The following is a 22,535-nucleotide window of genomic DNA, read 5'->3' on the forward strand; positions in this document are numbered from 1 at the left end:
TCGTTACCTTTAAGAATCTGAATCTGAGACACGTTCGTTGTACGTTACGTTACTAAAACGTAATAGTTATTGCAAAAGTAGAATTTACATTTGACAGAATAAACTTAAATAAAATATAAAACGCTGTAATAAAAGGCCTATAGATACGACTAATTACTTTACTATGTATGCTGACTTTGCAATCAAAAAATCGTGAATTACGTTCGTGTTTACTGCGATTTGCATAGCTTTATCAATGGAAAAATGCGTACATCATTTTCTCGCTTCTATGAGTCTTGTATTTGAATACCTTCGAGTTTTATCTGCCAGTTTAAACGAAATAAAATATCTTTTTAAAAAGATTGGTATACAAAGAAAGTACGCGATATCACTTTCCGTATAAGTAACGAATATAACGCGCAGCAATAAAAGCATGCCGAGATACAAATCATGAGGTACATATTTGTAAGACACTCAACGTCAATTTCACGCGAACTGGCGCTACCTCTATCGTGCATTCGTTGTACTTGTAATAACACGTGTAGTTTCAAATATATTTTGTTACAACATGTATAACTTAGTGTATACAATTAGTAAAAATTCAAGAGGACAAAATGCAAATTGTATTGTGTATTTATAATATATAACGAGTTAATAAATTCACTTGAATATACGTGTACGTGAAAAGTGCAACGTGCACTATGTTAGTTGTTATGTTTCGACGCGAGATGGAGGTTGCATCGTTGAGAGGTTTACGGTCTAATCGACTGCGGTCCTTGATCCGTCAGTCTTCGTGGTTATAGTGAGCCGTCAGGGGACGCCATGTTTATACTGTAGGTGGTGTGGTGCGGGTATACGTGTGTCCATTATTTTCAAGTAATAACGTTTAATTATTTATTTACACGGTATAGCGCGGTACGTAAGTGTCCTGTGCGTCGAGTGCATTACAGTTAATATTGTGTGGGATCACTTTCCGTTAACGGTACACGGAATAATCGAAAAGACGCGAACAATCTATGACTTATGGACCTTCGTTTCTGGGAATTTCTTTGCTACCTCATAAATTGTTTACAAGTTGTTCACGCTAGTTTAAGGCTAAACAGAGCATCGTGAACGTGTTATTTGTGCTAGGAGTACAATTTCCTTTTCAGGAATCGTCCGTAAACGTTGGATAGACGTAATGCACCCTTACTACGAGCATTTGCGTGTTTTATAACCTGACAACACGTTCAAAAGTTTCTCTGTCTTTATCATGTCATAGCATCTTTGACAAAATATTAAGTGGTAAGGATCCAACGAGGCCGTAACGTTCACATTTTTACGTAGTTTTCAACACGTGCGCGTGTTATGGAAAAGAAATCGCGTGATTAAGTAACTGCCAAGATTGTTGCATATTTTGTAAATTAACGAATAACTCTGTGAAATAAATGTATGAATTTATTTTTTTATCCTTCTTGTTTGTGCATTACTTTTTTCTTGTGTAACAGGGCCAAGTATTTTTATTTCTTGAACCTTTTTTTGTTACACATGATGTTTTTATTCATAATAGCTATATAGATGTACAACAATTGAATATAAATATACATATAGTCAAAGTTCCAAATACAATAACTATATGGAAATAAGTATTAAATTTAAGTATTACAAATACAAAATTGAAATATTTGTTTGAAATTCTTTTTCACACAGACATGTATTCTTGCATATATTTTGACGATATTTCTGTTGATTTTTCAACTCTACAAAATTAACGTTCATTTATATAATCATGTTTTGATACAAATCTGCCTAGCATATAAATATAAATGAATCTAAACCATGAATGAATCTAATAAGTTGGTTTATTGCAGATTTCTAACAAAATTAATGAATGCCAAAATGTGGTCTTCGCAAGGTAATAACTCAAACTCCAATGCTCCAAATGAAAGAAATCTTCGTACATTGGGTATGACATCTGCTATTAGTGTAGCAGAACCAAAACCTAGTGATCTTACAAGGACAAATGAATTAAGGGAAGCATTAAAACCTTATAATGTATTTGAATCAGAAGAAGAATTAAATCACAGAATGGAAATATTAAGGTACTTGCTTTACATTTAGCTGTATTATGTAGCATTGGTAATAAATATTTCACACATATTATACTTATTGTTGCATTTACATAGCAAATTAAACACACTTGTGAAGCAGTGGATAAGGGACACAAGTATTGCCAGAAATATGCCACCCAATGTTGCTGAACTAGTTGGCGGTAAAATATATACTTTCGGTTCATATAGGTTAGGGGTACATCACAAAGGTGCTGATATAGATGCCCTATGTGTTGTACCTCGTCATATCTATAGGTCGGATTATTTTTCATCCTTCTTTGAGTTACTGAAAATGCAAGAAGAAGTTACAGATTTAAGGGTATGTATTTATAATAATATTTATTAGCATTAGTTATTAATTGTTCCTTTAATATGAATTTGTTTTCAAATAGCATTTACACGGTAAGTATCACAATTGACATTTAGACTAACAGCTATAGTTGATAGAAATCATAAGATTCTTCTACACAAATACATGAATGATATGTCTTATATAAATTGTCTATATACTTTAATTAAAGTTTTACTGCTTTCTGTTACATTACTTAATACCTTTTAGGCAGTGGAAGAAGCATTTGTACCAGTCATAAAAATGAATTTTGATGGTATTGAAATTGATATGTTGTTTGCAAAACTAGCTCTTAAAGAAATTCCTGATACAATGGTTAGTAAATTGTTTATGGGTAATTAATGTGAGTGTTTAATTTATATTTTATGTCTATAATAACAAGTATTATTCTCATGTATAGGATCTTAAAGATGATATGCTTCTGAAAAATCTTGATCAGAAATGTGTGAGAAGTCTTAATGGCTGCAGAGTAACAGACGAGATACTACGTTTAGTACCTAATATTGAAAATTTTCGGTTGGCACTTAGAGCTATTAAGTTGTGGGCAAAACGTAAGATTGTTGTCTTTTAATTACTTTTACGCTCTGAAATCCTTATCTGATTTCTATGTGTTTAATTTTATTTTTGTTTTCTTAGGAAATGGCATATATAGTAATGTGCTAGGGTATCTAGGAGGTGTATCTTGGGCAATGTTGGTTGCAAGAACATGTCAACTTTATCCTAATGCTGTTGCGGCAACGTTAATAGAAAAATTTTTCCTTGTATTTTCTCAGTGGAAATGGCCACAACCAGTTCTCTTAAAGCAGCCTGACAATGTTAACTTAGGTTTTCCAGTGTGGGATCCAAGAGTAAGAATTTATATCATTTACATATATGTATATATAGTCGTTTGATTAAATTTCGTTTTATAATACGAGAAGCTTCTTATCGCAATATATTTTTTCTCGAAGGTAAATATATCAGATAGATATCATTTGATGCCAATAATTACACCAGCATATCCTCAACAAAATTCAACATTTAACGTATCAGTTTCAACGAGAACCATTATGCAAGAGGCATTTGAAACTGGGTTGTCCGTAACGGAAGAAATTATCATGGGGAAAGCAACGTGGGATAAGTTGTTCGAACCTCCGAACTTCTTTGGCAAATACAAACATTACATTGTATTACTTGCTAGAAGTTTGGCAGCAGAGGAGCAACTTGAATGGTGTGGGCTTGTCGAGTCAAAGATACGACATTTGATAGGTAAAATATTGAATACAACAATAAATATGTTAGTGGACTCTATGAACATGTTGAAATTTGTTTATAAATACAAAAAAAAAGCATTACTCTACATTGTATACGAGATGTCATATATATATATGATAACACACGAAATCACCTGGGTAATGATCGTTTAGAACAAAAAAATATGTGATAACAAACGTCTTAGTTTCCGCCTATAAAATGGCGGAATTTGGTATTTTATCCATCTTACACCTTTTATTATTCGAAGACAATACAATATAAGTACTTATAATTTTGACAATTGCATTAAGAGTTTTAAGAAGTGCCAATAAGGATGCATAACTTGTCCCTTGGTGTTAGTTCATTATACTATATTATGTCTGTTCCAGTTAAATGACGTAGATAAAAACAGGTTACTTTCACTGAAATATACATTTTTTAAAATTATTCATAGGTCTTCGATTCAATATTGTCACAGGCGTAAGCAGCTAAAATCAGTGAATTTTAAAAATTTCTGTCTTAATCTGTGTCGTTTCTTATCATCAAACTTTGAATTTGTATATTAATTTGTTGATATTTCAATGCTAATAATCCGCGGGTGCCAAAATGGCAAAATCCAAACTTAAAAACAGGTACACTGGAAAGGAATCCCCACATTACATTGGCCCACGTAAACCCAGAAGCATTTCCACCGTTAGAGGCAGAACCGGAGGGCCACTGCTCCATGTGGTTCATCGGCTTACTATTTGCCAAAAGTGAAAACTTGAACGTCGATTTGACATACGATATTAAATCCTTCGTAGACTCGAGTAAGTATATATTAATATGTATATGCTTATAAGCAGAGATGGATGTATACTTTACGTTTCGTCTTAAATTGCAGTTCAAAGGCAAGCGGAACAATTAAACATGTTGAAGGATGGCATGTGGATAGAAGCTAAACATGTGAAGCGGAAGGATCTACATACATATGTTTCCACCACTTTACTCAAGCGCGAAAGAAAAGTACGCGAATCGATAAATTTGTTTTTTAACAATCGAAATATATTTTTCGTATTATACTGCCTACATAATTTTAAAACAAATATTAACCATTAATCTTTATGTTTGACAGGTTTCTGGCAGTGTACATAAAAATGGAAACATTGCTGGTAATGGAAACAGTGGTAGTGTCTCGCCGCGGAACCCAGGAGATACAGCGAGTAGGAAGAGATTATCGGATCAGAACCCGGACACGTGTGGAAAGAAACGAAGAGTCAATGACGCCGAGCCGCAAGTAACACAGGTACATATCAAATAGGATATATCAACGGGTGTTTAAAAGGTACACATTCAGGATAAATGTAGCTAACATAAAATCAATACCTATTAAGGGAGAAGATGGATCGTTAGTGGTTCAATCTTGTGGAGAAGATAGCAATTCCGGATTTAGCTTGGATGAATACAAACAAACATTGACAGCTACAAAGGATGTAAGACATTGTACATATAATGAACAATAATCACCATAGAACAAAATTAGGTAACTACATATAAAAATAGAGCGTAGTAGTGAATTTCGGATTCATTGGAAAAGAAAGAATTCTTGTAACGTAAATCGGATTCGCGAGGAGGTAAGGAGCGGAGAATACTGCGTACGATTTGTTTCCAACGTTCCGCTTCTTTCTCTAACTTTTATGTACCTGATATTCTAATTCCCTGATCGGTTATCTTAAATTTTTCTTGGTATGCTTAACATGTTTCAGGATGGGCCTACCGGTGCATCCACAGTAGCACAGGAAGGATACGTTTGCACTTGACCACTGCAGGATTACTACCTCACATCGATTCACAGATGTTCCTCCGGGCCATCTAGACTGTAATCACATCTCATGCAACCATCCACTGCCCACTGTAAGTCCCCCGTTTCGTAAAAACAAAGCAACGTCATGCGTTGGAGAAAGCTACCCGTTGGAATCAATCGATACACGACTGTGTGACAGACGCTCTGATTTTAGTATTTATAAACATCAACAGTCAATGAGAACGATTACGCTACGAGTTAATGATTGTGCCAGTGTCTGTGATGTTACTTTTATCACACACCGCATAGCAATTTGGGAATTCATAATTGAATAATTAGAAATAATACGAAACTTAAGTCCATCACTACCCGTTAATAACTTTAATTTTATATTTCATTTTGTACATATCGCTTGTAATGATTTCTATTTACGAAATTATAAACAAAACGAGGAAAAAATGATGAAGGTGACGGGTCTGGAAAACAGTTCGTGTTATCGCGTTGATACGTCAATATAACCAACGGTATTTTGATTAGAAAGAAGCCTATATTAGAATTTTCGATTAAAAGGAAAAAAATTAATTAAAAAAAAATTATAAAGGTTTTAGTCTTACGAGGATGAAACGTATTCTTGTATAAAAAAAAGCGCATTTGTTTAATGCATTAGTAGATAAAGTATAAAAAGAATGAGGTACGTCTAAGTTGTAAATAATTCGTGCACCTTGTTATTCTCGCGTCGGTGTAAAATACATGAAACTATGTAACTTTGAGTTTGAGAAAGTGTAATCGTAATATGATAATATGTTTTACTTGCTTCAGTTATTTAGAACATATATTTATGATAACATTACTTATTATTATTTATAATATCTATGCTAAACGGATTATTCAAATATCAGTTACTAAATGGAGCTCAATTCCGACGCATACGATATTGTTATACTTTCGCGTAATCGTAAGATTCTTTTCTAGTTTTGTATCGTATCCGTAACCACTCGGGTAATGAACGAAAATCACCGACACTGGCATGAGAGATTTAATGTTTCATTTACAGAGAACAAAAAAAAAATGAAAACAAAACAAACAAGCGTCGTATAGTATAGATTCGCTTCATGGTTACTTAGAAACTATCTGTAAATGAAACATCCCTTAGAAAGCCATTGACTATTTTATTGACGATCATATTACGTAAATGAGTTTCGTATTGGAGTCGCTTTTTAGTTTTTATTCACAGAAACGAACGTATAGCTTTAACAATGCAACAAGGGACTGGCATCTGGATTTATCAAACCATCGATATCACCTGTTGGTGAGTTTTTTCAGGTGTTCGACTGCCTTCAGTCCCCTTCAGTTCTAGTTCTGTATCTTATACTCCTGATCCTGATTTTCGTCTTACGAAATCCCCTTTTCCTTTCTCGAATTATCTTTGTGTTAAAGGCATGTCGGTCATCGAATGTCTCGAGGTATTTGATGTTCACTCTCTAATACATGTACAGATATATCGAAACGATAAATACATTCGAATGTATAGCGACCATCGTACCGATGAATCAAGTATGCAGACTCCACGAAATCAAGTACCGCATTCGAATACAATTTTTGTACATGTACAAAGAATCTCAGTTCTATCATTAACACCACGACACGCCACTTTTACCATAAATTGTACAGTTCTTTTTCACCTCATGCCTACAAAGTTATTGTCATCGCACGTCGATACGTTGCATATATTTCTCGATCATAGATATTCGCTGTGAGTCTGCACGATATTCGATTCAAGACGCGTTACAGTACTTTGCGAATACTGTAGTTAATTTTATTCAGTGGTCAGGGACCATTTCGTTGTTTGTACATATATATATATATATATATTCGTCATAATTTTGGAATAGTAGTTTCTTTCGTTTCAGGGCTTAACCGATCGTCATCGTTATTAGAATCGGTATACATTCTCCTTTCATGTTTTGAGCCAATCCAAGTATAGAGCAACGAAGATATTATACATAATATTATTCAACCAATTAAGGTCTATCGGAAAATGTTTTTCTTTTCTTTTCTTTTCTTTTCTTTTCTTTTCTTTTCTTTTCTTTTCTTTTCTTTTCTTTTCTTTTCTCTTTCTTTTTTTTTGCGTTATGATTTATTGCCTTAATTTATGTTGAATTCTATCATTTTGTTACAGTAACTACTCTGTGACTCGCGAAATATGAACATGAGAAACCTTTCCAAATCTAGACGAATGTAGTCAGTGTACCAATTTTGTCGCGTAAATTGAGATCTTCTGGCCCTAAATAAATGAGTCTCTTATGCAAGAATATTATTCATTCTACGCTCCACTTAGAACGTTTTACCCGGTTGTATGGACACTATTCTACAGTATGGATTAACGTTCGCGTGGTCATTAAATTGGACTTTGCATCCAAGTACTTTAATCTTGTAGGAGAATTTAATCTAACGGTTGAATTGTACAACATCTTTTGACGTATACAATACAAAGACGACAATTGATCTCAGCCAGAATGTAACTGGTTATCTTTCAGAGTAAAATGATGAGAATGAAAGATCAAAGGTGACCTAATAATGGTGCAATACGTAATCCTTTCCGAAAGACTTGTTGATTAAGCGTAGACATGATTAATTGAAAATTTTAAATGAGTATGTTGAGATGAAGTGACTGAAAAATGGAAAGTTTAGATTGTAGAGTTAGGTTTTATTTGATGAAATATACGTTTCGGGGGCCAAGTATGTTCGAGAGTATATTTTGTCCAGAGCCACGAATTGATGAATGTATTGGTTTGTATTTTTTTCGAAAAATCATGCCCTTGATCGAAACTTTTTCGTTTGAAGCGAATCGAAATTTATAAATGAGAATAAAAATCGTGAATGATTTTATTGAAACAGTTTTTACGACGAAGGAGCGTAAGAAATAATTGTCTATATTTGAATGGAGGGATACAAAATTCTGAGTTGTCTATAGATTTTTCGATCGTTCAAACTCTTTTCTTTGAAAGTTCTTCGTCATCTATTAGTTCCTGAAATTTGTTTTGAAATTCTAGACTTTATAAAGATACGATATCTTTATTACCCTCAATATATGATTATTGTCCAATTAATATTATAGTTAACATTTTATCGCCATATGATTTACCTATTATTATAGATTTAACAATAGTTATTATTATCTTTAATATTACTCTCAATTATTGCTATTAATATTTACTTTCCTAATATCGAAATAAAACATCTGCGAAAAGCAGCGATACAAGTGAACCGTTGGTTCGATATTTCTTTTGAAAGAGGAAACCTGAGAGACACGTGGATAGTACAGTAATCCCTTGATATAACAACAGATTTCGTCCTCGATAAAGCGATACAAATCATCCCCAAACTACTTTTTTTCTTCAATAATCGCAAGTCACTCGTCGACTTGTTTATCTGGATCAATAATGAAAATTTAAATATTTATATTTTTAATATATCTTCATGAGAGTATTACGAATGAATTGGTGAAGTTCTCCCAATAAAAATTAACCCAAACACGACATTCTTCAGATTATTTTTAAGTGTATGCTTTAAAAAAAATGTCCAGTTAGGTGTAATTAAACATAGTTAGGATGTAGTCGTGTTTGAACCATTGATAACATCACTTTTGATGACATATTGAGAAACATGAAAATACAAATCTTAATTAGCGATGAAATCATAAAATTGAGATGGAAGGAGTTGATTTCTAAAATAAAATTGCTACCTTCACTCGATAGAAAAACAACCAAAGTGGCATTATATCGAAGGATTACCGTATCACGGAATTTTACTAGCACACATACGCAGACACACATGCATCGATAAACAGTGAACATCAAGATTACCCTCGCACGTAAAATACCACGTTCTTTCATAAATTAATCGAAAATTTAGTGGAAAAAAAAGGGAATGAGATCGTGCGCTCGAGCTTTATCCATGGTTCCCTTCGAACATCAGGCAGACATGTCTATAGCACATTTTTAATTTTCCGATCGGTTCTCGAGACCGTCGCTCTTCATCTTCGTCGGTGCGGCGTTCTCGAGCCGCCCAAACATGAACGCTAAGAACGCTAAACGAAACGGTGAATATCACGCCCGCGACACACTTCTCTTGTACAATAAACAAAGAAACAGAAAATGACAACCAAACAAAGGAAAGGAATTTAAAACGATAAAAAAAAAAACTGAAAAAAGTCGAAAAAAAATGCTGAAGGCAAGGCTGAAAATATCTTAGAGACGAACATTTTCGAAAGAGTGTAGAGTCTCAAAAATTTCGATGTATCGAAATTCCACGCGTTCTCGAAATCGATCAACTTTTCGGTCGTCTAGGATTCTCGTCGGACGTTATCTTGTATCATATACTGTTTCTCCATTTTGTCCTCTTTTTATCTCTGTCTCGAATGCAACGTGAAAAGACCTCAAAACGAACGACTCTAGTGAACACAACTTGTTTCCATACTAAATACAAATACACACACACACACACACACAAAACTGCACTAGGCGCGTATGCACACGTATACACCGCGCGTACATTCATGTACAAGAGACACACCGTACACAGAGACGGACGATTTTATATTGGAACAAATGGAAGCGCCACGAGCGCATCGTGGCTGCGTGTTAACATGTGAACGTGAGTCATTTGTCTGAATGAAAATAAACGACATCGAATACATTACCATGTGTTTATGTGGTTGTACAGCATACGAGTGTCACCGAACGGTCCTCTGCGCCCCGTGCAATGGTATGGATCCAATTTTTAAACATAATCGTACCTTACTTAACGGTTGACCAGAGTCCAAAAGATGGGCAAAATTTTCGTTTCTTTCATCACTTTTTTTTCGTCATTTTTCGTTGTTACACAAAATCTCGAGTGTGGTGTACCGACTTGGACAACGTTTTCCCGTTGCTCGCAAGTTTTCTGGAACGACTCGTTAAAAATCGCTCCATACCATGGCGTGTTGTTGCACATCGCGTTTATTGGCTCGAAAAGATCCTTCCTCCGAAAGCACACTGTTATGGCCGGGCAAATGAAAGAATCGACTTGGTTAAGGGGTGTGTTGTACGCGATACAGGTACAATTAGGTGGGTGGTCTTCCAGATCAATTTTTTGATTTGCTGAACCCCAGGTGCAATCAGCACAGGGCCACAGGACGCGAAGGTGTACCGCGAATATCGTATGCGCGTTAACTGTTATTTCATTGGTAGGATCGAGGTCGTTGTAAACGTAGAACGACGGCAGGGTCCTCGTGCTTCGACGTTGCAATAGAGACGATTGTTTCACCGAGAAGCACGGGTTGTATGCATAATTTGTATCCCCCCGGCAGCTGTACACTCTGTATCTTTCTTGAATAAACCGAAATAAATTTTTCTTATAATTCCTTCAGCCAAAAGTATCGGCAGTCGGTGACGATTTGACAGAATGACGTGTGTTTTTTAAAATTCCGCTATACCACTAATGAGATTTGACATCTGGATGATGCGTGCCATTCTATTTTGTCGTCATTGGCATTTATTCTTTTCTTCTTTGACCACCTGTCCCTTAATTACGAATACGTGGTTGCGAATGTTTTGTTTATATTTTTTGTTGAATGTAACGAGTGTATGGGTGAATTAAGTATGAAAATTAAATATATTTTATGAGTAATAAGAACAGCAGAATTTTTAGTCTCAACGTTTAGACTTTAGACCATCCGGAATCTGGTTCGCATTAGAAGAAAATTTATTTCTGTAGAGGCACATGAATTTTTATTAGTTTTTCTTTACTTCGATCAGATGCAAATCATCGAATTTTTATACTATTTATTATAATTTTTACTTTTAATTTTGGGCTGTGTCATAATTTTCCTCTGAACTCCAGCTTTTTTGTCTTCTCTTCTGAACGCAAACTATATATATTATTTTTAAAAGTATCTTATCTATTAATCCTCTATAATTGAAATAAAAGGTTAGTATATTTTGCAGTCAATATAACAACATCGAAGTAGAAATGCAATTTTGGTTGCGGGAAAGAAACATTGATTTATAGAAAAAATGATAGTAAAATTTGTATCGGTCATGTTCTGCATTCGCATTTTGACTCAAGTAAAATGAGAATGTATTGTGCGTTTAATAGTCACGTTACATTTGACATCAACTAATTACCATAAATGTCACTTGTAATTTTTAGGCGTACTTGTATCGCAGCCTTCAATTATTTTAATGTAAACCTTCTTTTTACAGCAACCAGATAATCAATAACAATTTGTATTACAAACGACTGCCTTTGCACGTTAAGTATGTTCATAGAGGTACTACAGTCGTCTACATGATACCTCTCATAACGGATAGGTATGCCATCGATGCTTTCATTATCTAGAACAATGTGTATACGTTCGAAATACACGTTTTCGAAAAAATAGTAAATTTAAAATTGATATTTTATAATAACTCACGACGCCAAATGTTTCCAATGAAAACACATAGAATTTTCCAGCAGTTAGATACAATGGTTTCTGCGATCGGGCTATGCAAAACATTAAACATTTTGCATACTCGTCTGGCAGCTCGTACCAATTGGTAAAATAGCAAGCGGTCTGCATTTCACTACTCTGGAAATAATTTAAAACACGTCGAGGTAAGTGGTGGCAGTCTTAGCACCCAAAATCCTTAAATTGTATTTATTGGAAAATACTGTACAAGCAAATCTAGACAATCTCAAAATAATATTTCAAGTACTTTTGTTCCGTATCTCGCACTTCTGATACAATTTCTACTGTTTCAAGTTAAATTCATATATAAATCAATTACCTCGGCAATTAGACACTCCCCAAGGAAACAGTAGCAAAATGCTAACAATATTACAGCGCAAGAGTAAATAACAAAATGTATCGTGTTCATATCTTGACCAGATTCGCTCGTCTATAAAATATCACCATAATTCAGTTCAGTTAAAAAAGTAAACAATAAATTAAGAGCTTTACAGTACAGCAAAGTGATTGTTATCACTTGTAATTAACTCCATGCAGTATCAGAAGGAATTTGTTAATTTTACCGTAAGTAGTTGGTAGGCTACGATGCACAAAGAAAATATCAATCCTAATGTCTGCACAAACATTAAAGAACTGAATGTTTCCGCCAAGATACCTGCCAATCTATAATTTAATATGTATATTATATCTATATCGTAGCCTTTGTTAATAATTCAACCTTTGAACGATGAGTCAATTTTAATGAAATTTAAATAAAATCTGTTTCACTATATTGCTTAATTGTTTATTTGGATCTTCTTACCGCAAAAGTTCAGTGTGTCGTTCAACCAGTACTCTCATTTTTGGAAAATATTTTCGTGGTTCGAGGTCCATATTCCTAATTCTTTGCGATAGTATGGATAGTTGACTACACAGGTGAAAAGTCAACGTGACCAGAAGACTGTCCGCGCCTGTCGCACCGATAGTCAACAGCGTGCTTACAGGTATCAAATAAACGCAGAACAATGTATATAGACGCATTTCCGTCACTTCATAGACAGAATTCACCCTCATCGGTAATTCATAGGGAAGAGTACAATTGATGAACTCTGTGAATCAATGGGATACGTCAAATATTTAATTTTATTTATTTTCATCGAGGGAAAGTGGAGTGTTCCTTTTAATGATTCTAATTAAAGAAAAGGACAATTTTCAGTTTTTAAAAAAGTTGAAGAAAAAACAATGTTTACCTTTTAAAACAATAAATATGTACATACTTAAATATCTGTTTTAGATCTTTATATAAAAGTAAGTTTGAAGCATAATAGCAGAAGGTGATTTTATGATGAATTTTAGTTTGTCTAGAATCAATGCTTAAAGTAAAATGTCATTCATATATCTCTACTAGCTTCAGACGAAATCCCGTAATTATCTTTCAACATCAAGAACACGCATTTATGATAAATTCTAGCCCAATAAAAATGTAACCCATACATCAAATTCAACGACTCAGAATAGCCCATCGTTTTTATAATGAAAACGGATCAAGTGTTGTTGATTTTGTGTTGCGTTTGTTGGTATTCACGTCGGCCTGCCCAGAGTACATAAATTCGCGTTCTTCGCCATCGGAGGACTTGGTTTAAACTTTAAACGGTCGCGAAAAAGTCACGGCGTCGGTGGTCGTGGAAGATCTTGGACAAACTGTGACAGGCTCGTAAAACGTAACCGTTTGTGTATCGTGAAGGAAGTATTATAACTGTCGCCTCGAAACACCATAAAACTGCGCGCTCGAGGTAACCGTACCCTGAATCATATGTATACGGAAATCGAATGGGTTTTCTGGATTCGACCGATAAAGTCTACATTAAAATCCTGATTTATCTCGCCAGCACATCCCAGACACCTCTGATAACAACGACGAGCTCAACAACGCCGCGCGACTTTTATCGCTTTCTTCGGTCCACGATTCGCGACACCAAATGCAAACGTCATTTCGTGTTTTAATGAAACGCCCGGTTCACGTGTAAAGCTGGAAGTTAAGTTCTCGATGTAACGGCTCCAGATAATGGAGAGGTCACTTTACAAACTTACGAAGCCCATTTTTTTTATTATCGTTTTCTGAATTTCACAGGATCCAGACATTGTTTAAAGGTATGAATATTTCTTTTCGTTTTTTGTAAGATTTCATGTTTCGTTGTATAGTGTTTATCGTTGTAAAGATAAAAGTCTACTTAAACAACTAGAACCTTTGATTGGTATCGAACTTACTCGACGAAAGACAGTCAAGGACTGGTTTCGCATAAAACAACATAGGCACGAAGAATAAAGACATAGCCGACGAGGTGGTAAATAACGTGGCGGCCACGTTGTACCACACCACCGTCTGCCTTTCCTCTTTCGTCTGATACAAGCCTTCCTCTACATCCCTTCTGACGACTGCCAGCAATGGTAGCACCAGATGCATGTTCAGTCGAAACATCACGGCCTTCAGTACTATCAAGATGGTCGGGAACGATAATGTGATATTTTTCAACGACTTCTCAAGGTCGTGCATGTTCTGCAAGAGCGTCACGATCTCCAGCCAAGTGAATATCACGACATACGTAATGTACAAGAAAAATTTAACGTCGTTCCGATTATCCGGCCAGAGACCGTATAAGCCGAGGATCCTCTTGCTCCATGAGAGCACTTGATCGTCGTACAACAATTCCACGTTCAGCGATATTGGTTTCTTCAATCTCGCAAACATGACAGTTTCACGGTTATGTCTTTGATATTGAAAGACCGCAAAGTATATCGGATCGTGTCAGAATATTCTACAATAAAAAGAAAGAAACTGTTTCAAAACGAAACGTGCAGTCACTTTAACAAAAATTATAATAAACTTATCAAATATTCCCACACATCTGTCGACGATTCTCCTCACAAAATTTCTTTCATCCTCTAAAAGGTGTATCATAAAAATCACTCACTTTTTCTAAATTATGTTACACTACATTTCCTATAACATAATCGAGCGAGATCCTCTGTTACAAATGCTTTGTTCACAGTCAATGATCACACTTCTTGCATCAATGGCTAATATACGAGTGGAACTTGGAAGTGTTTCGTGGGCCAAAAACTTGGATAAAAATTCGCCAAGTTGGACGACGTTCAGAATCACGACAGTTTTTCAATCGATACCCACTTCTCCATTAATGGGTAATTACATATTCAGTCGTGGCCAGCCGTGAAGCGAGTCACGCTATCGGCGCGAATTCCGATTCCTCAAAGTGTGCTCGTAATTTTGTTATAGACAAATCTGCATACGTTATCAGCCGCAGTTTCGTGTAGTTCGAAAGACAACTATGACACCACCGACCGGGCATGAACTCGAGGGATCGAATCGAAGCAATTACTACTTTTTCGACAGTTTGGAATCGAGACCATCTCTCTTTCGTACAAGTTAAAAGTGCTATTATTTTCTTGCGCTCGATTTTCAGTTCATTCGAAGACAAAATTTATGGTCTTGACGCTCTCTTGCTTTTCAAACCTACGAATAGATTGCGGATAGTTGCACTTTGTGCTGTGGAAATATCAATTTCTTTAGGCACCGAGAGTGATATTGCAATAAATTGTTAGAAATATATTTTAAATTTGTGCTACTTTAACATGAAAGAGAGTACTATAGTTATTGATTAAGGGTTTTAGAAAATAATACACCGGATGAAAGAGACACATGATATTGAACATTGCGATATAAGACTAATCTACAAGATGTGATCATGTCAATTGTAAAAAGAACACGTTGAGTATTGGAATTTATGCTGCACACCGTCTATGTCACAATGATCAATCATTTATCCATCATCATTACTGTATACTTCATAACTCTCTTTTAGTCTAATCCAACATACATGTAGTACAAAAAGAAAGATAAGTCACAAAGGCAAGCTTTAGAAAGCCGAAAAGTTTACCTTTACCTAACAAACAACCAATTACTGAAGTCACTTTTAAATGCATTCTGAATAGCTGAATATTCGACAAATAATTTAAAGGGACGTTTCGTTAAGGTGAAAATACATTTTTCCTCGATCGCTATGAATCCGTTCCACCTGTACACAAGCCTGTCATCTCTGCGGTCTCTTCGCAAAGATGCCTTCTATAATCAGACACGTCTGTCTATATTATCGAGATCATCGAGGCAAGAGTAATCGATCGATGTAATCCGGAATGGAATTCCGTCCACCAAACGACCAAGGGAACCTCATTCGAGGACGATGAAGAGCGCGTGTGCGCGACGTCAGAGCTTGCAACGTGCTAGCGGATGCAACCAGTGTCATGCAGTCGTTGCACCGAGTGCACGTGGAGAACACTGTCCGTGCGAAGGAAAAGCACGAAAGCCGAGCGAAACCAGACTCGACAGATCGATTCGAGGTTATTGCGGGCAGATCAAATATTTTCGATTCGATATGAGATACCTGCGAATCGGCGTCATTGGAGCGTCTCTGATCGGCTCTGTATGCTTGCTCTCAGGGCTCATGTATTACTTTAACCAAGGTATGTGACTCGTTGCAGATCAGAAGTTTATAAGGTGACCAGAAATTACAGAGTGAAACATTACTAGTCGTTATTTGCTAGAGGAACACACAATAAATCAAATTTAGATGCTAAAGTATCGTGAGTACAATTTTGTCTCTGCCATTTTTTTTGTTACTTTTGGTCAGCTTGTACTATTTCTCCCCTTAGATAGTTAACGTTTAATCATTTCACAGAGTTTCTCAGTGATATCTTTATGTTTAACATCGAGTACTTAAATAAGTAAATGTTTTGTAAAGAATTCTAGATACACACTTTAATCGCAATACAATTATATACAAATTTGTCTTGTTTCATGAATAAACTGCAAAACTATAATGCCTTTCTAAATTGTTTATTTAATTTACATTCATGTGTAGAATTTCATGAGATTCGTAAAAATTAAACGTGATATTATGATGAATTTTTCAGAGTGAACTCATTCAGGACAGGTGTGTCATACACTTACACAAGGCGTTTACTGTTATTCATTTTTCGAAAGATATATCTTTCCACGGATTGTCGAATGTATTAAGAAATGAACAATTTTTTTCTTTTCTCAACGAATACATTTTTTCACAGTGCGTCATGTACATATGTTTAGTCACGTACAACTCATCTTTCGAGTGTTGAATTATGACAAAACTTACATAAGCATCTCTTGGGTATACGTCCTTGTCGATATTCGTATTTTATTTAAAGTTAGTTTCATGTCCAACGCGAGTTTAACATTTGATGAAAAGGTCGAGAAACGAATGGAAGTAAGTGACCAATTGTGCGAAAGTGGGCGCGATAGAATGGAAGAACCGAGTAAATTAAATTATTAATCAATTACTCTCAGATAGCAATGCATACCCCTTTATTTACTAGCTGGAGTCTAATTTAAATTGTCATCGAACAACTGTATCTTCCTAATTCGAACAAATTGATTTTTTTTTTTAGTAAAAGTAACCGTAATGTAAGCTTAACAAACTTCCATTCTTACTACCAAGAGACTTGTTTGCACGTGTACATATACTGTATACATTGGCGTATTACTGTGGCTTCAAAATCAATGTTACGACCTTTAATGCAGTAGGGAAATCACGGGAGAAATTGTTCGTAATTTCAGACACCTGCCCAGTGGGAACATTCCTTTGTTACAACACCACCATTTGTTTACCCCAAAGGAATTGGTGCAATCAGGAAGTGGAATGTCCTTACGGCGACGACGAACAAAACTGCTGTAGGTTTCTGTTTTCGTTACATGTCTCTAAAGCGGAAAAATGAAATGTGTTTTTGTTGGTTGTAAGAGTAGGTGCATATTTGATACTTATTTCCCATCGGTATATTCACATTATAAACTGAAACGTGTATTTAATTACGTTGTTCACGTGAACTCTATTACCCCGTACACAGTTGATTTTCATGGAGTATTGGACTGGTTTGGCAGCGACAGAGAATCTGTAAGGGAAGCTGTAAGGGATTTCGTTTGCGGTAACAAAGAATCCAATTATTTATGAATTTTAGAAACAGAGTATAATATACGGAAAAATTAAAATTACGAATACAAAAGATAGAATCAAAACTTGTCACTTTTTTCTAGACACTACCGATATCCCTCCCCGATGTAAATACGTGATGTGTCGTGTAACCTGCCAAGGATACTTCTCGATACCTCAAAACTTGTCATCTCAAACCACATCCATGTACGAATTTTAAACACTTAAAAATCAAGTATTCTATCTATATCGTACGCTACACTTTCACAGTATTAAAGTATTAAATGTAATTTAATTAACGCGAAGGCTAAAAGTCAACAAATATTTTTAGAACTCTATACGACAGTTCGATTAGACGTGTGCCAAAGGACGCGTTTGCGCAATACTCAGAAATACGTTTACTGTAAGTTTCTTGTGTACTACTGGCTGTTATTGTTAACGAGTGTCGCGACATCGTTTAACTGAAAATATAAACGGAAGGTAATCGTCCTTTGTAGGTATCTCGATGGCAGCGATATCAGCGAGATAGAGATAGGCGCCTTTGCAAATTTAACAAAATTATTTTGGCTGTAAGTACTCCTATTCCAGAAACTCGTATCGAGTTTTAGCTCGTAGTTTTAACTCGTATTAGCACGAGTTATTTCTTTTAAATTTCAACCTATGACGGTCTTTATGTGCTTATTTAAAGAAAATTTTCGATTAATTTAATGAAGACTTAAAAATGGAATTTACTTACCGAGCTGAGCAATGAAAATTTAAAAATGAACGATAAATCAGAAACTATTGCAAATTAAAAGTGAAATACTACGTAGTGGAGTCTTAAGAAAAATAAAAGTCGCTACATTCAATAATATTAGGTCATGTCATAAGTTCGTGGTGCAGACTGAGCCAATATTTAATAAAAGAATTATACAAATTTTATAGTGACTGTATAATATGTATGTAAGAAAGGTGGGGAAATATCGTAAAACAAGAAAGATTACCTTTTCTTGTAATACTTAACGGTATGTTTCATATATTAATTTGAGTAGCAGAAGAATAAGTGGCACGAACTTATGGGGCGACCTAATACATTATTTAAACTTTTCCCATCATCACAGAGCGTTAGATAATAATAAGATCAGTGAACTACTACCTGGACATTTCACCGATCTAATTAACTTGGATTCCCTGAGGGCAAATAAGAACAGAATCAACATAGCAGACTTTTCAGACTTGGAGGGAAGCAACGCTTTACATTTCATGTAAGTTACTCGCAGAATGAATTCCACTGTATTCTTATAATTTTTTAAAGAGAGCCTGTAGCAATGTACATCAAAATATTTTACATATACAATTATATTCAACTCAACTATATTAAATAACATTTTCTAAACGAATAACGCCGTTGTAGAGACTTGAGCGAGAATCAGCTGACATCAGTGTCTCTGAAGCTGCCATACTTGCCAGCACTAGATGAAATGTAAGCATTCAGCCCTATCGTTTATAAAAGTTCAAACTATACCCCTTTCGATCCTCGTGACAAACTTCCAGATTGCTGAATCAGAACAATTTCGAGACCATACCCGACACGTTGTTCGAGGGATGCCCAGCGTTAAGATCACTGTACGTACGTAAGTAGATGTTGAAAATAGAAGCTATGCACCCCCCAAATTGAACGACTTTCAATGATCGAAACGACGTTGAACGATGTCCAGGAGCATGCAGAAGAACGTGATAAGAACGATCGCCGAAGACACGTTTCGAAACTTGAAGCAGCTCGAGGAACTGTGAGTTTTCCAAAAGCTTTCACGAAATGTCTCGCAATGAGAAATCGTTTATCAGGTTGCCGTATCGAAATCAATTTTTCTGTCCAGTAATTTGGCGTTCAACGAGATAACGACTGTCCCGCTCAATGTATTCCGGCCTTTGAAAAATCTCACGAGGCTGTAAGTATACCGGGGGGAACCTGACCGCTCGCATAAATTTTAACGTTACACGTCTTAAGCTACGCTCGTGCTCGCGACGTATTTACATGACGTTTACCGTCGAACACGCTGTGCGCCGTTAGAAAAGCAAATGCGTGGAACGTCACGTATGCTCGGCGTTAAAACTTTTATTTATTCTAGCGGCACGTACGAAAATAAGGCGGATGTGTCGCCGCGCAACCCGTCAGAATTAAACGAATCCGAAGAGGATTATTTTCCATTTAATCGCTCGCAAGTACTCCCCTTCGTTGCTCGCTTCTTCCTTTGACAATTTTATAGCTTTTCAGATGAAAGTTTCAAGCTTGAGCAAAATATCCAATTGTTAAGATTACTTTAATTGGGTGATAACCCAGTACCAGAGGATTTAAAATATACTGATCCAGTGAACTTATACGGTGACCTAACATTTCATTGCTGTACTATTCTAGTTTTTTGAACGCAACAAAATTTCACATCGAAAGCCTAGATTATGTGTTGTTTGAAATTATAGCGTGTAAGATATAAAACTTTGACCCTTTTCATAACTTGAAGAAAAGAACATTTATTACTATATATGTATATACACGTTTTATATTATATACTGTCATTAATTGCAGAGAATTGGGCTACAATCGTATTCACAACCTACCGATGCCAGTACTGAGTCCACTAACAAAACTTCGTTCCCTGTAAGTCTCATAGATACATACCATTTGCAATACTCTCTCATTTTCGTATCGGTTATAGCGCGAAATTGGTTACACTGACTCTTTGCATGCTTATCGTCGATGGAAATTGTAGTGACTTGGAGGACATCAATTTGGACACGCTGAAGATGAACGCGTTCGACATGTTCCGGCACCTGGACTTTGTGTAAGTAAATCCAAACGCTACTAGTCAGACAGCGTCTGTTAGTTTAGAATACGTTTCTCAGTGTTACATATACAATTTGATGAACATCGCTGTTGTTAATTTTTGAAAACGCATATTTCTACTCGTGTATAATATCTATTTTCGTTTTTTAATCTTCAATTTTTAATTTAGAGCAAAATTTATTGAAGGGGACCTAAAACTAAAGCTGAAACATAGAAGTGTTTGAATATTTAATGCGATGATATCGCTATAACAGAGCGAACAATCTTGTATTATTATCTTTTTTTTTTTGTTTTTTTTTTATACAGTTTTAATTAAGTAGATTCATATTGGGATCATTTTCGATCGATATGTTCGTAGATACTTCAAGAAATTTCACTATTGCGCGACTTATGCGCCCAACGCGCAAAGATGTCGGCCAGCCAGTGACGGTAAGACAAATGCATAAAAATAAACGTTTAATTTAATGTTAATATTATTACTCGAGGTAGTCAGATTTATATTTTATTTTCCTACAATATTTTCAAAGACTTTCACGTGCCTGGGTAAAATTCACTTACAAGTATGAAGCTTATTTATTATCTTCAAATAAATACGATTTACAGATGCGATACATCTTTAAGCTTTCACTTGATTTACCTCTTGAGTTAAATCAGATCTGAACAGTTTTCGTACTTTCAACTGCGTACTCACTTATTATTCAGCCATTATAAATACATTACGTTACATGCTACGTTTAGAAGACTGCAATCATCAAGATATTTATTGTAACTGTAATAATACATTCGAAAGCACGTACTACTATTAGTAAGGTATCGACGGACAATATAATCTTTAGATTAATTTTAAAAGTAACATCCTTGAGAGAAATATTACTTTTATTATCAAATTATTATTATCTATTTAATTTGAGAATCGTTTGTTTTGTAGGAGTCTCATCGTTGTCCCACTTACTCGACAAGCCTTTGCTACGTGCAGCAGTGTGGGTGATATCGTGTGTTACCTGCATGGGCAACGTCCTTGTTCTATGGGGGAGATTCACGGCCAAGGATGAGAATCGTGTACTAACTATCATCATTAGAAACCTGGCTGGTTAGTTGCGACGATTCCTTAGAAAATCTTTTGATAACTACTCGAATTATTCGAACTCAAATGACAAGTAATTTGCACCTGCATTGCAGAAAATGATTTATCAATTATTAATACAAAGCACTGCTTCACGAATTATTGAGCGATTGCGAAGTTCTTCGTACAATTTTTAAAGATGCTACCAGTTCTATTACGGTGCACACTTATTATTTTAAAAATCGTTGTAATTGTAAATGATAGTAACAATTACGATATATTCCATTTAAGTCGGACTCGTAAGGATGAACGGAAGGTACTATAAAAATTGAGAGTATGCTATATTAAGAGACACGTTTGATTTCTCATCGAAAAGCAATCGTATTAAATACAAAGTCTGTACTTCGGGAAAGACAAAATAGAAGTAGAGAATCGAAGTAGGAATTCTTTATACGCGTTCTATATTCTCTACTTCACTTGTTCAAATATTTACGCTGCTCTAAATAGACTATATGAATATTTTGACTCTCGAGAAGTGCACCTCGAGTTTACATGAGTTATGTTCTAGAACTGTTCAAGTACAACATTTTTCCAATTCTCTATGTACTCTTGAGATAAAGCCTTAATCTTTGAAAGGGAACCTAACACTAAGGCTGAAAGATAATAATAATAATAATAATAATAATAATAATAATAATAATAATAAT

General features: G+C 35.3%; 3 protein-coding genes across 9 annotated transcripts in view; 2 read left to right on the plus strand and 1 right to left on the minus strand.

Annotated features, from left to right (window-relative positions):
* Positions 1-792: 792 nt before the first annotated feature.
* LOC128875292 (poly(A) polymerase type 3) lies at positions 793-10,850 on the plus strand. Of its 4 annotated transcripts, XR_008456785.1 has the most exons (13): positions 793-1,263; positions 1,830-2,060; positions 2,145-2,388; positions 2,629-2,733; positions 2,819-2,969; positions 3,055-3,266; positions 3,369-3,666; positions 4,284-4,460; positions 4,535-4,656; positions 4,766-4,936; positions 5,025-5,123; positions 5,397-6,743; positions 7,614-10,850. XR_008456785.1 is itself a non-coding variant. In XM_054120766.1 (12 exons), exons 2-11 carry the CDS (start codon positions 1,846-1,848, stop codon positions 5,151-5,153), a joined length of 1,824 nt encoding a protein of 607 aa, XP_053976741.1. In that variant the 5' UTR covers positions 793-1,263; positions 1,830-1,845; the 3' UTR covers positions 5,154-5,173; positions 5,397-10,850. The 4 variants fall into 4 exon arrangements, 3 of the variants coding, with proteins under 3 accessions (XP_053976741.1, XP_053976730.1, XP_053976750.1); XM_054120766.1 differs by having other exon boundaries at positions 5,025-5,173; positions 5,397-10,850; XM_054120755.1 differs by having other exon boundaries at positions 5,397-10,850.
* A 647-nt stretch (positions 10,851-11,497) lies between these two features.
* LOC128873919 (odorant receptor 82a-like) lies at positions 11,498-14,943 on the minus strand. Its single transcript, XM_054117934.1, has 7 exons — positions 14,879-14,943; positions 14,175-14,722; positions 12,730-13,015; positions 12,491-12,590; positions 12,247-12,357; positions 11,892-12,047; positions 11,498-11,811 (listed from the first exon to the last, which is right to left on the minus strand). Exons 2-7 carry the CDS (start codon positions 14,653-14,655, stop codon positions 11,761-11,763), a joined length of 1,185 nt encoding a protein of 394 aa, XP_053973909.1. The 5' UTR covers positions 14,656-14,722; positions 14,879-14,943; the 3' UTR covers positions 11,498-11,760.
* Positions 14,944-16,146: 1,203 nt separating this feature from the next.
* The window catches only part of LOC128878459 (relaxin receptor 1), an 11,088-nt gene continuing 4,699 nt past the window's right edge, over positions 16,147-22,535 (plus strand). For 2 of the 4 annotated variants that reach the window (XM_054126700.1, XM_054126682.1), the window contains exons 1-15: positions 16,147-16,445; positions 17,575-17,688; positions 17,862-17,939; positions 18,049-18,151; positions 18,276-18,347; positions 18,442-18,513; positions 19,045-19,188; positions 19,338-19,406; positions 19,478-19,549; positions 19,642-19,713; positions 19,801-19,872; positions 20,508-20,579; positions 20,638-20,763; positions 21,124-21,194; positions 21,694-21,855. In XM_054126700.1, the coding sequence (XP_053982675.1) occupies positions 16,166-16,445; positions 17,575-17,688; positions 17,862-17,939; positions 18,049-18,151; positions 18,276-18,347; positions 18,442-18,513; positions 19,045-19,188; positions 19,338-19,406; positions 19,478-19,549; positions 19,642-19,713; positions 19,801-19,872; positions 20,508-20,579; positions 20,638-20,763; positions 21,124-21,194; positions 21,694-21,855 (1,579 nt within the window). In that variant the 5' untranslated portion in view covers positions 16,147-16,165. The other 2 variants (XM_054126690.1, XM_054126707.1) reach the window with 2 other exon arrangements.

This window comes from Hylaeus volcanicus, chromosome 1, assembly GCF_026283585.1.
Source record: "Hylaeus volcanicus isolate JK05 chromosome 1, UHH_iyHylVolc1.0_haploid, whole genome shotgun sequence".
NCBI lineage: Eukaryota > Metazoa > Arthropoda > Insecta > Hymenoptera > Colletidae > Hylaeus > Hylaeus volcanicus.

Excerpts from the sequence above, each read along its gene's own strand:
- LOC128873919 (XM_054117934.1), bottom strand. The coding sequence starts at position 14,655 with ATGTTTGCGAGATTGAAGAAACCAATATCGCTGAACGTGGAATTGTTG. Across the intron at positions 13,016-14,174 it reads CCTTGACTGTCTTTCGTCGA|AGTTCATCAATTGTACTCTT; the intron begins GTAAGTTCGATA and ends ATTGATTCACAG. Across the intron at positions 11,812-11,891 it reads CATTGGAAACATTTGGCGTC|ATAATGAAAGCATCGATGGC; the intron begins GTGAGTTATTAT and ends ACATTGTTCTAG.
- LOC128875292 (XM_054120755.1), top strand. The coding sequence starts at position 1,846 with ATGAATGCCAAAATGTGGTCTTCGCAAGGTAATAACTCAAACTCCAAT. Across the intron at positions 2,970-3,054 it reads TATTAAGTTGTGGGCAAAAC|GAAATGGCATATATAGTAAT; the intron begins GTAAGATTGTTG and ends TTGTTTTCTTAG. Across the intron at positions 5,124-5,396 it reads CATTGACAGCTACAAAGGAT|GATGGGCCTACCGGTGCATC; the intron begins GTAAGACATTGT and ends AACATGTTTCAG.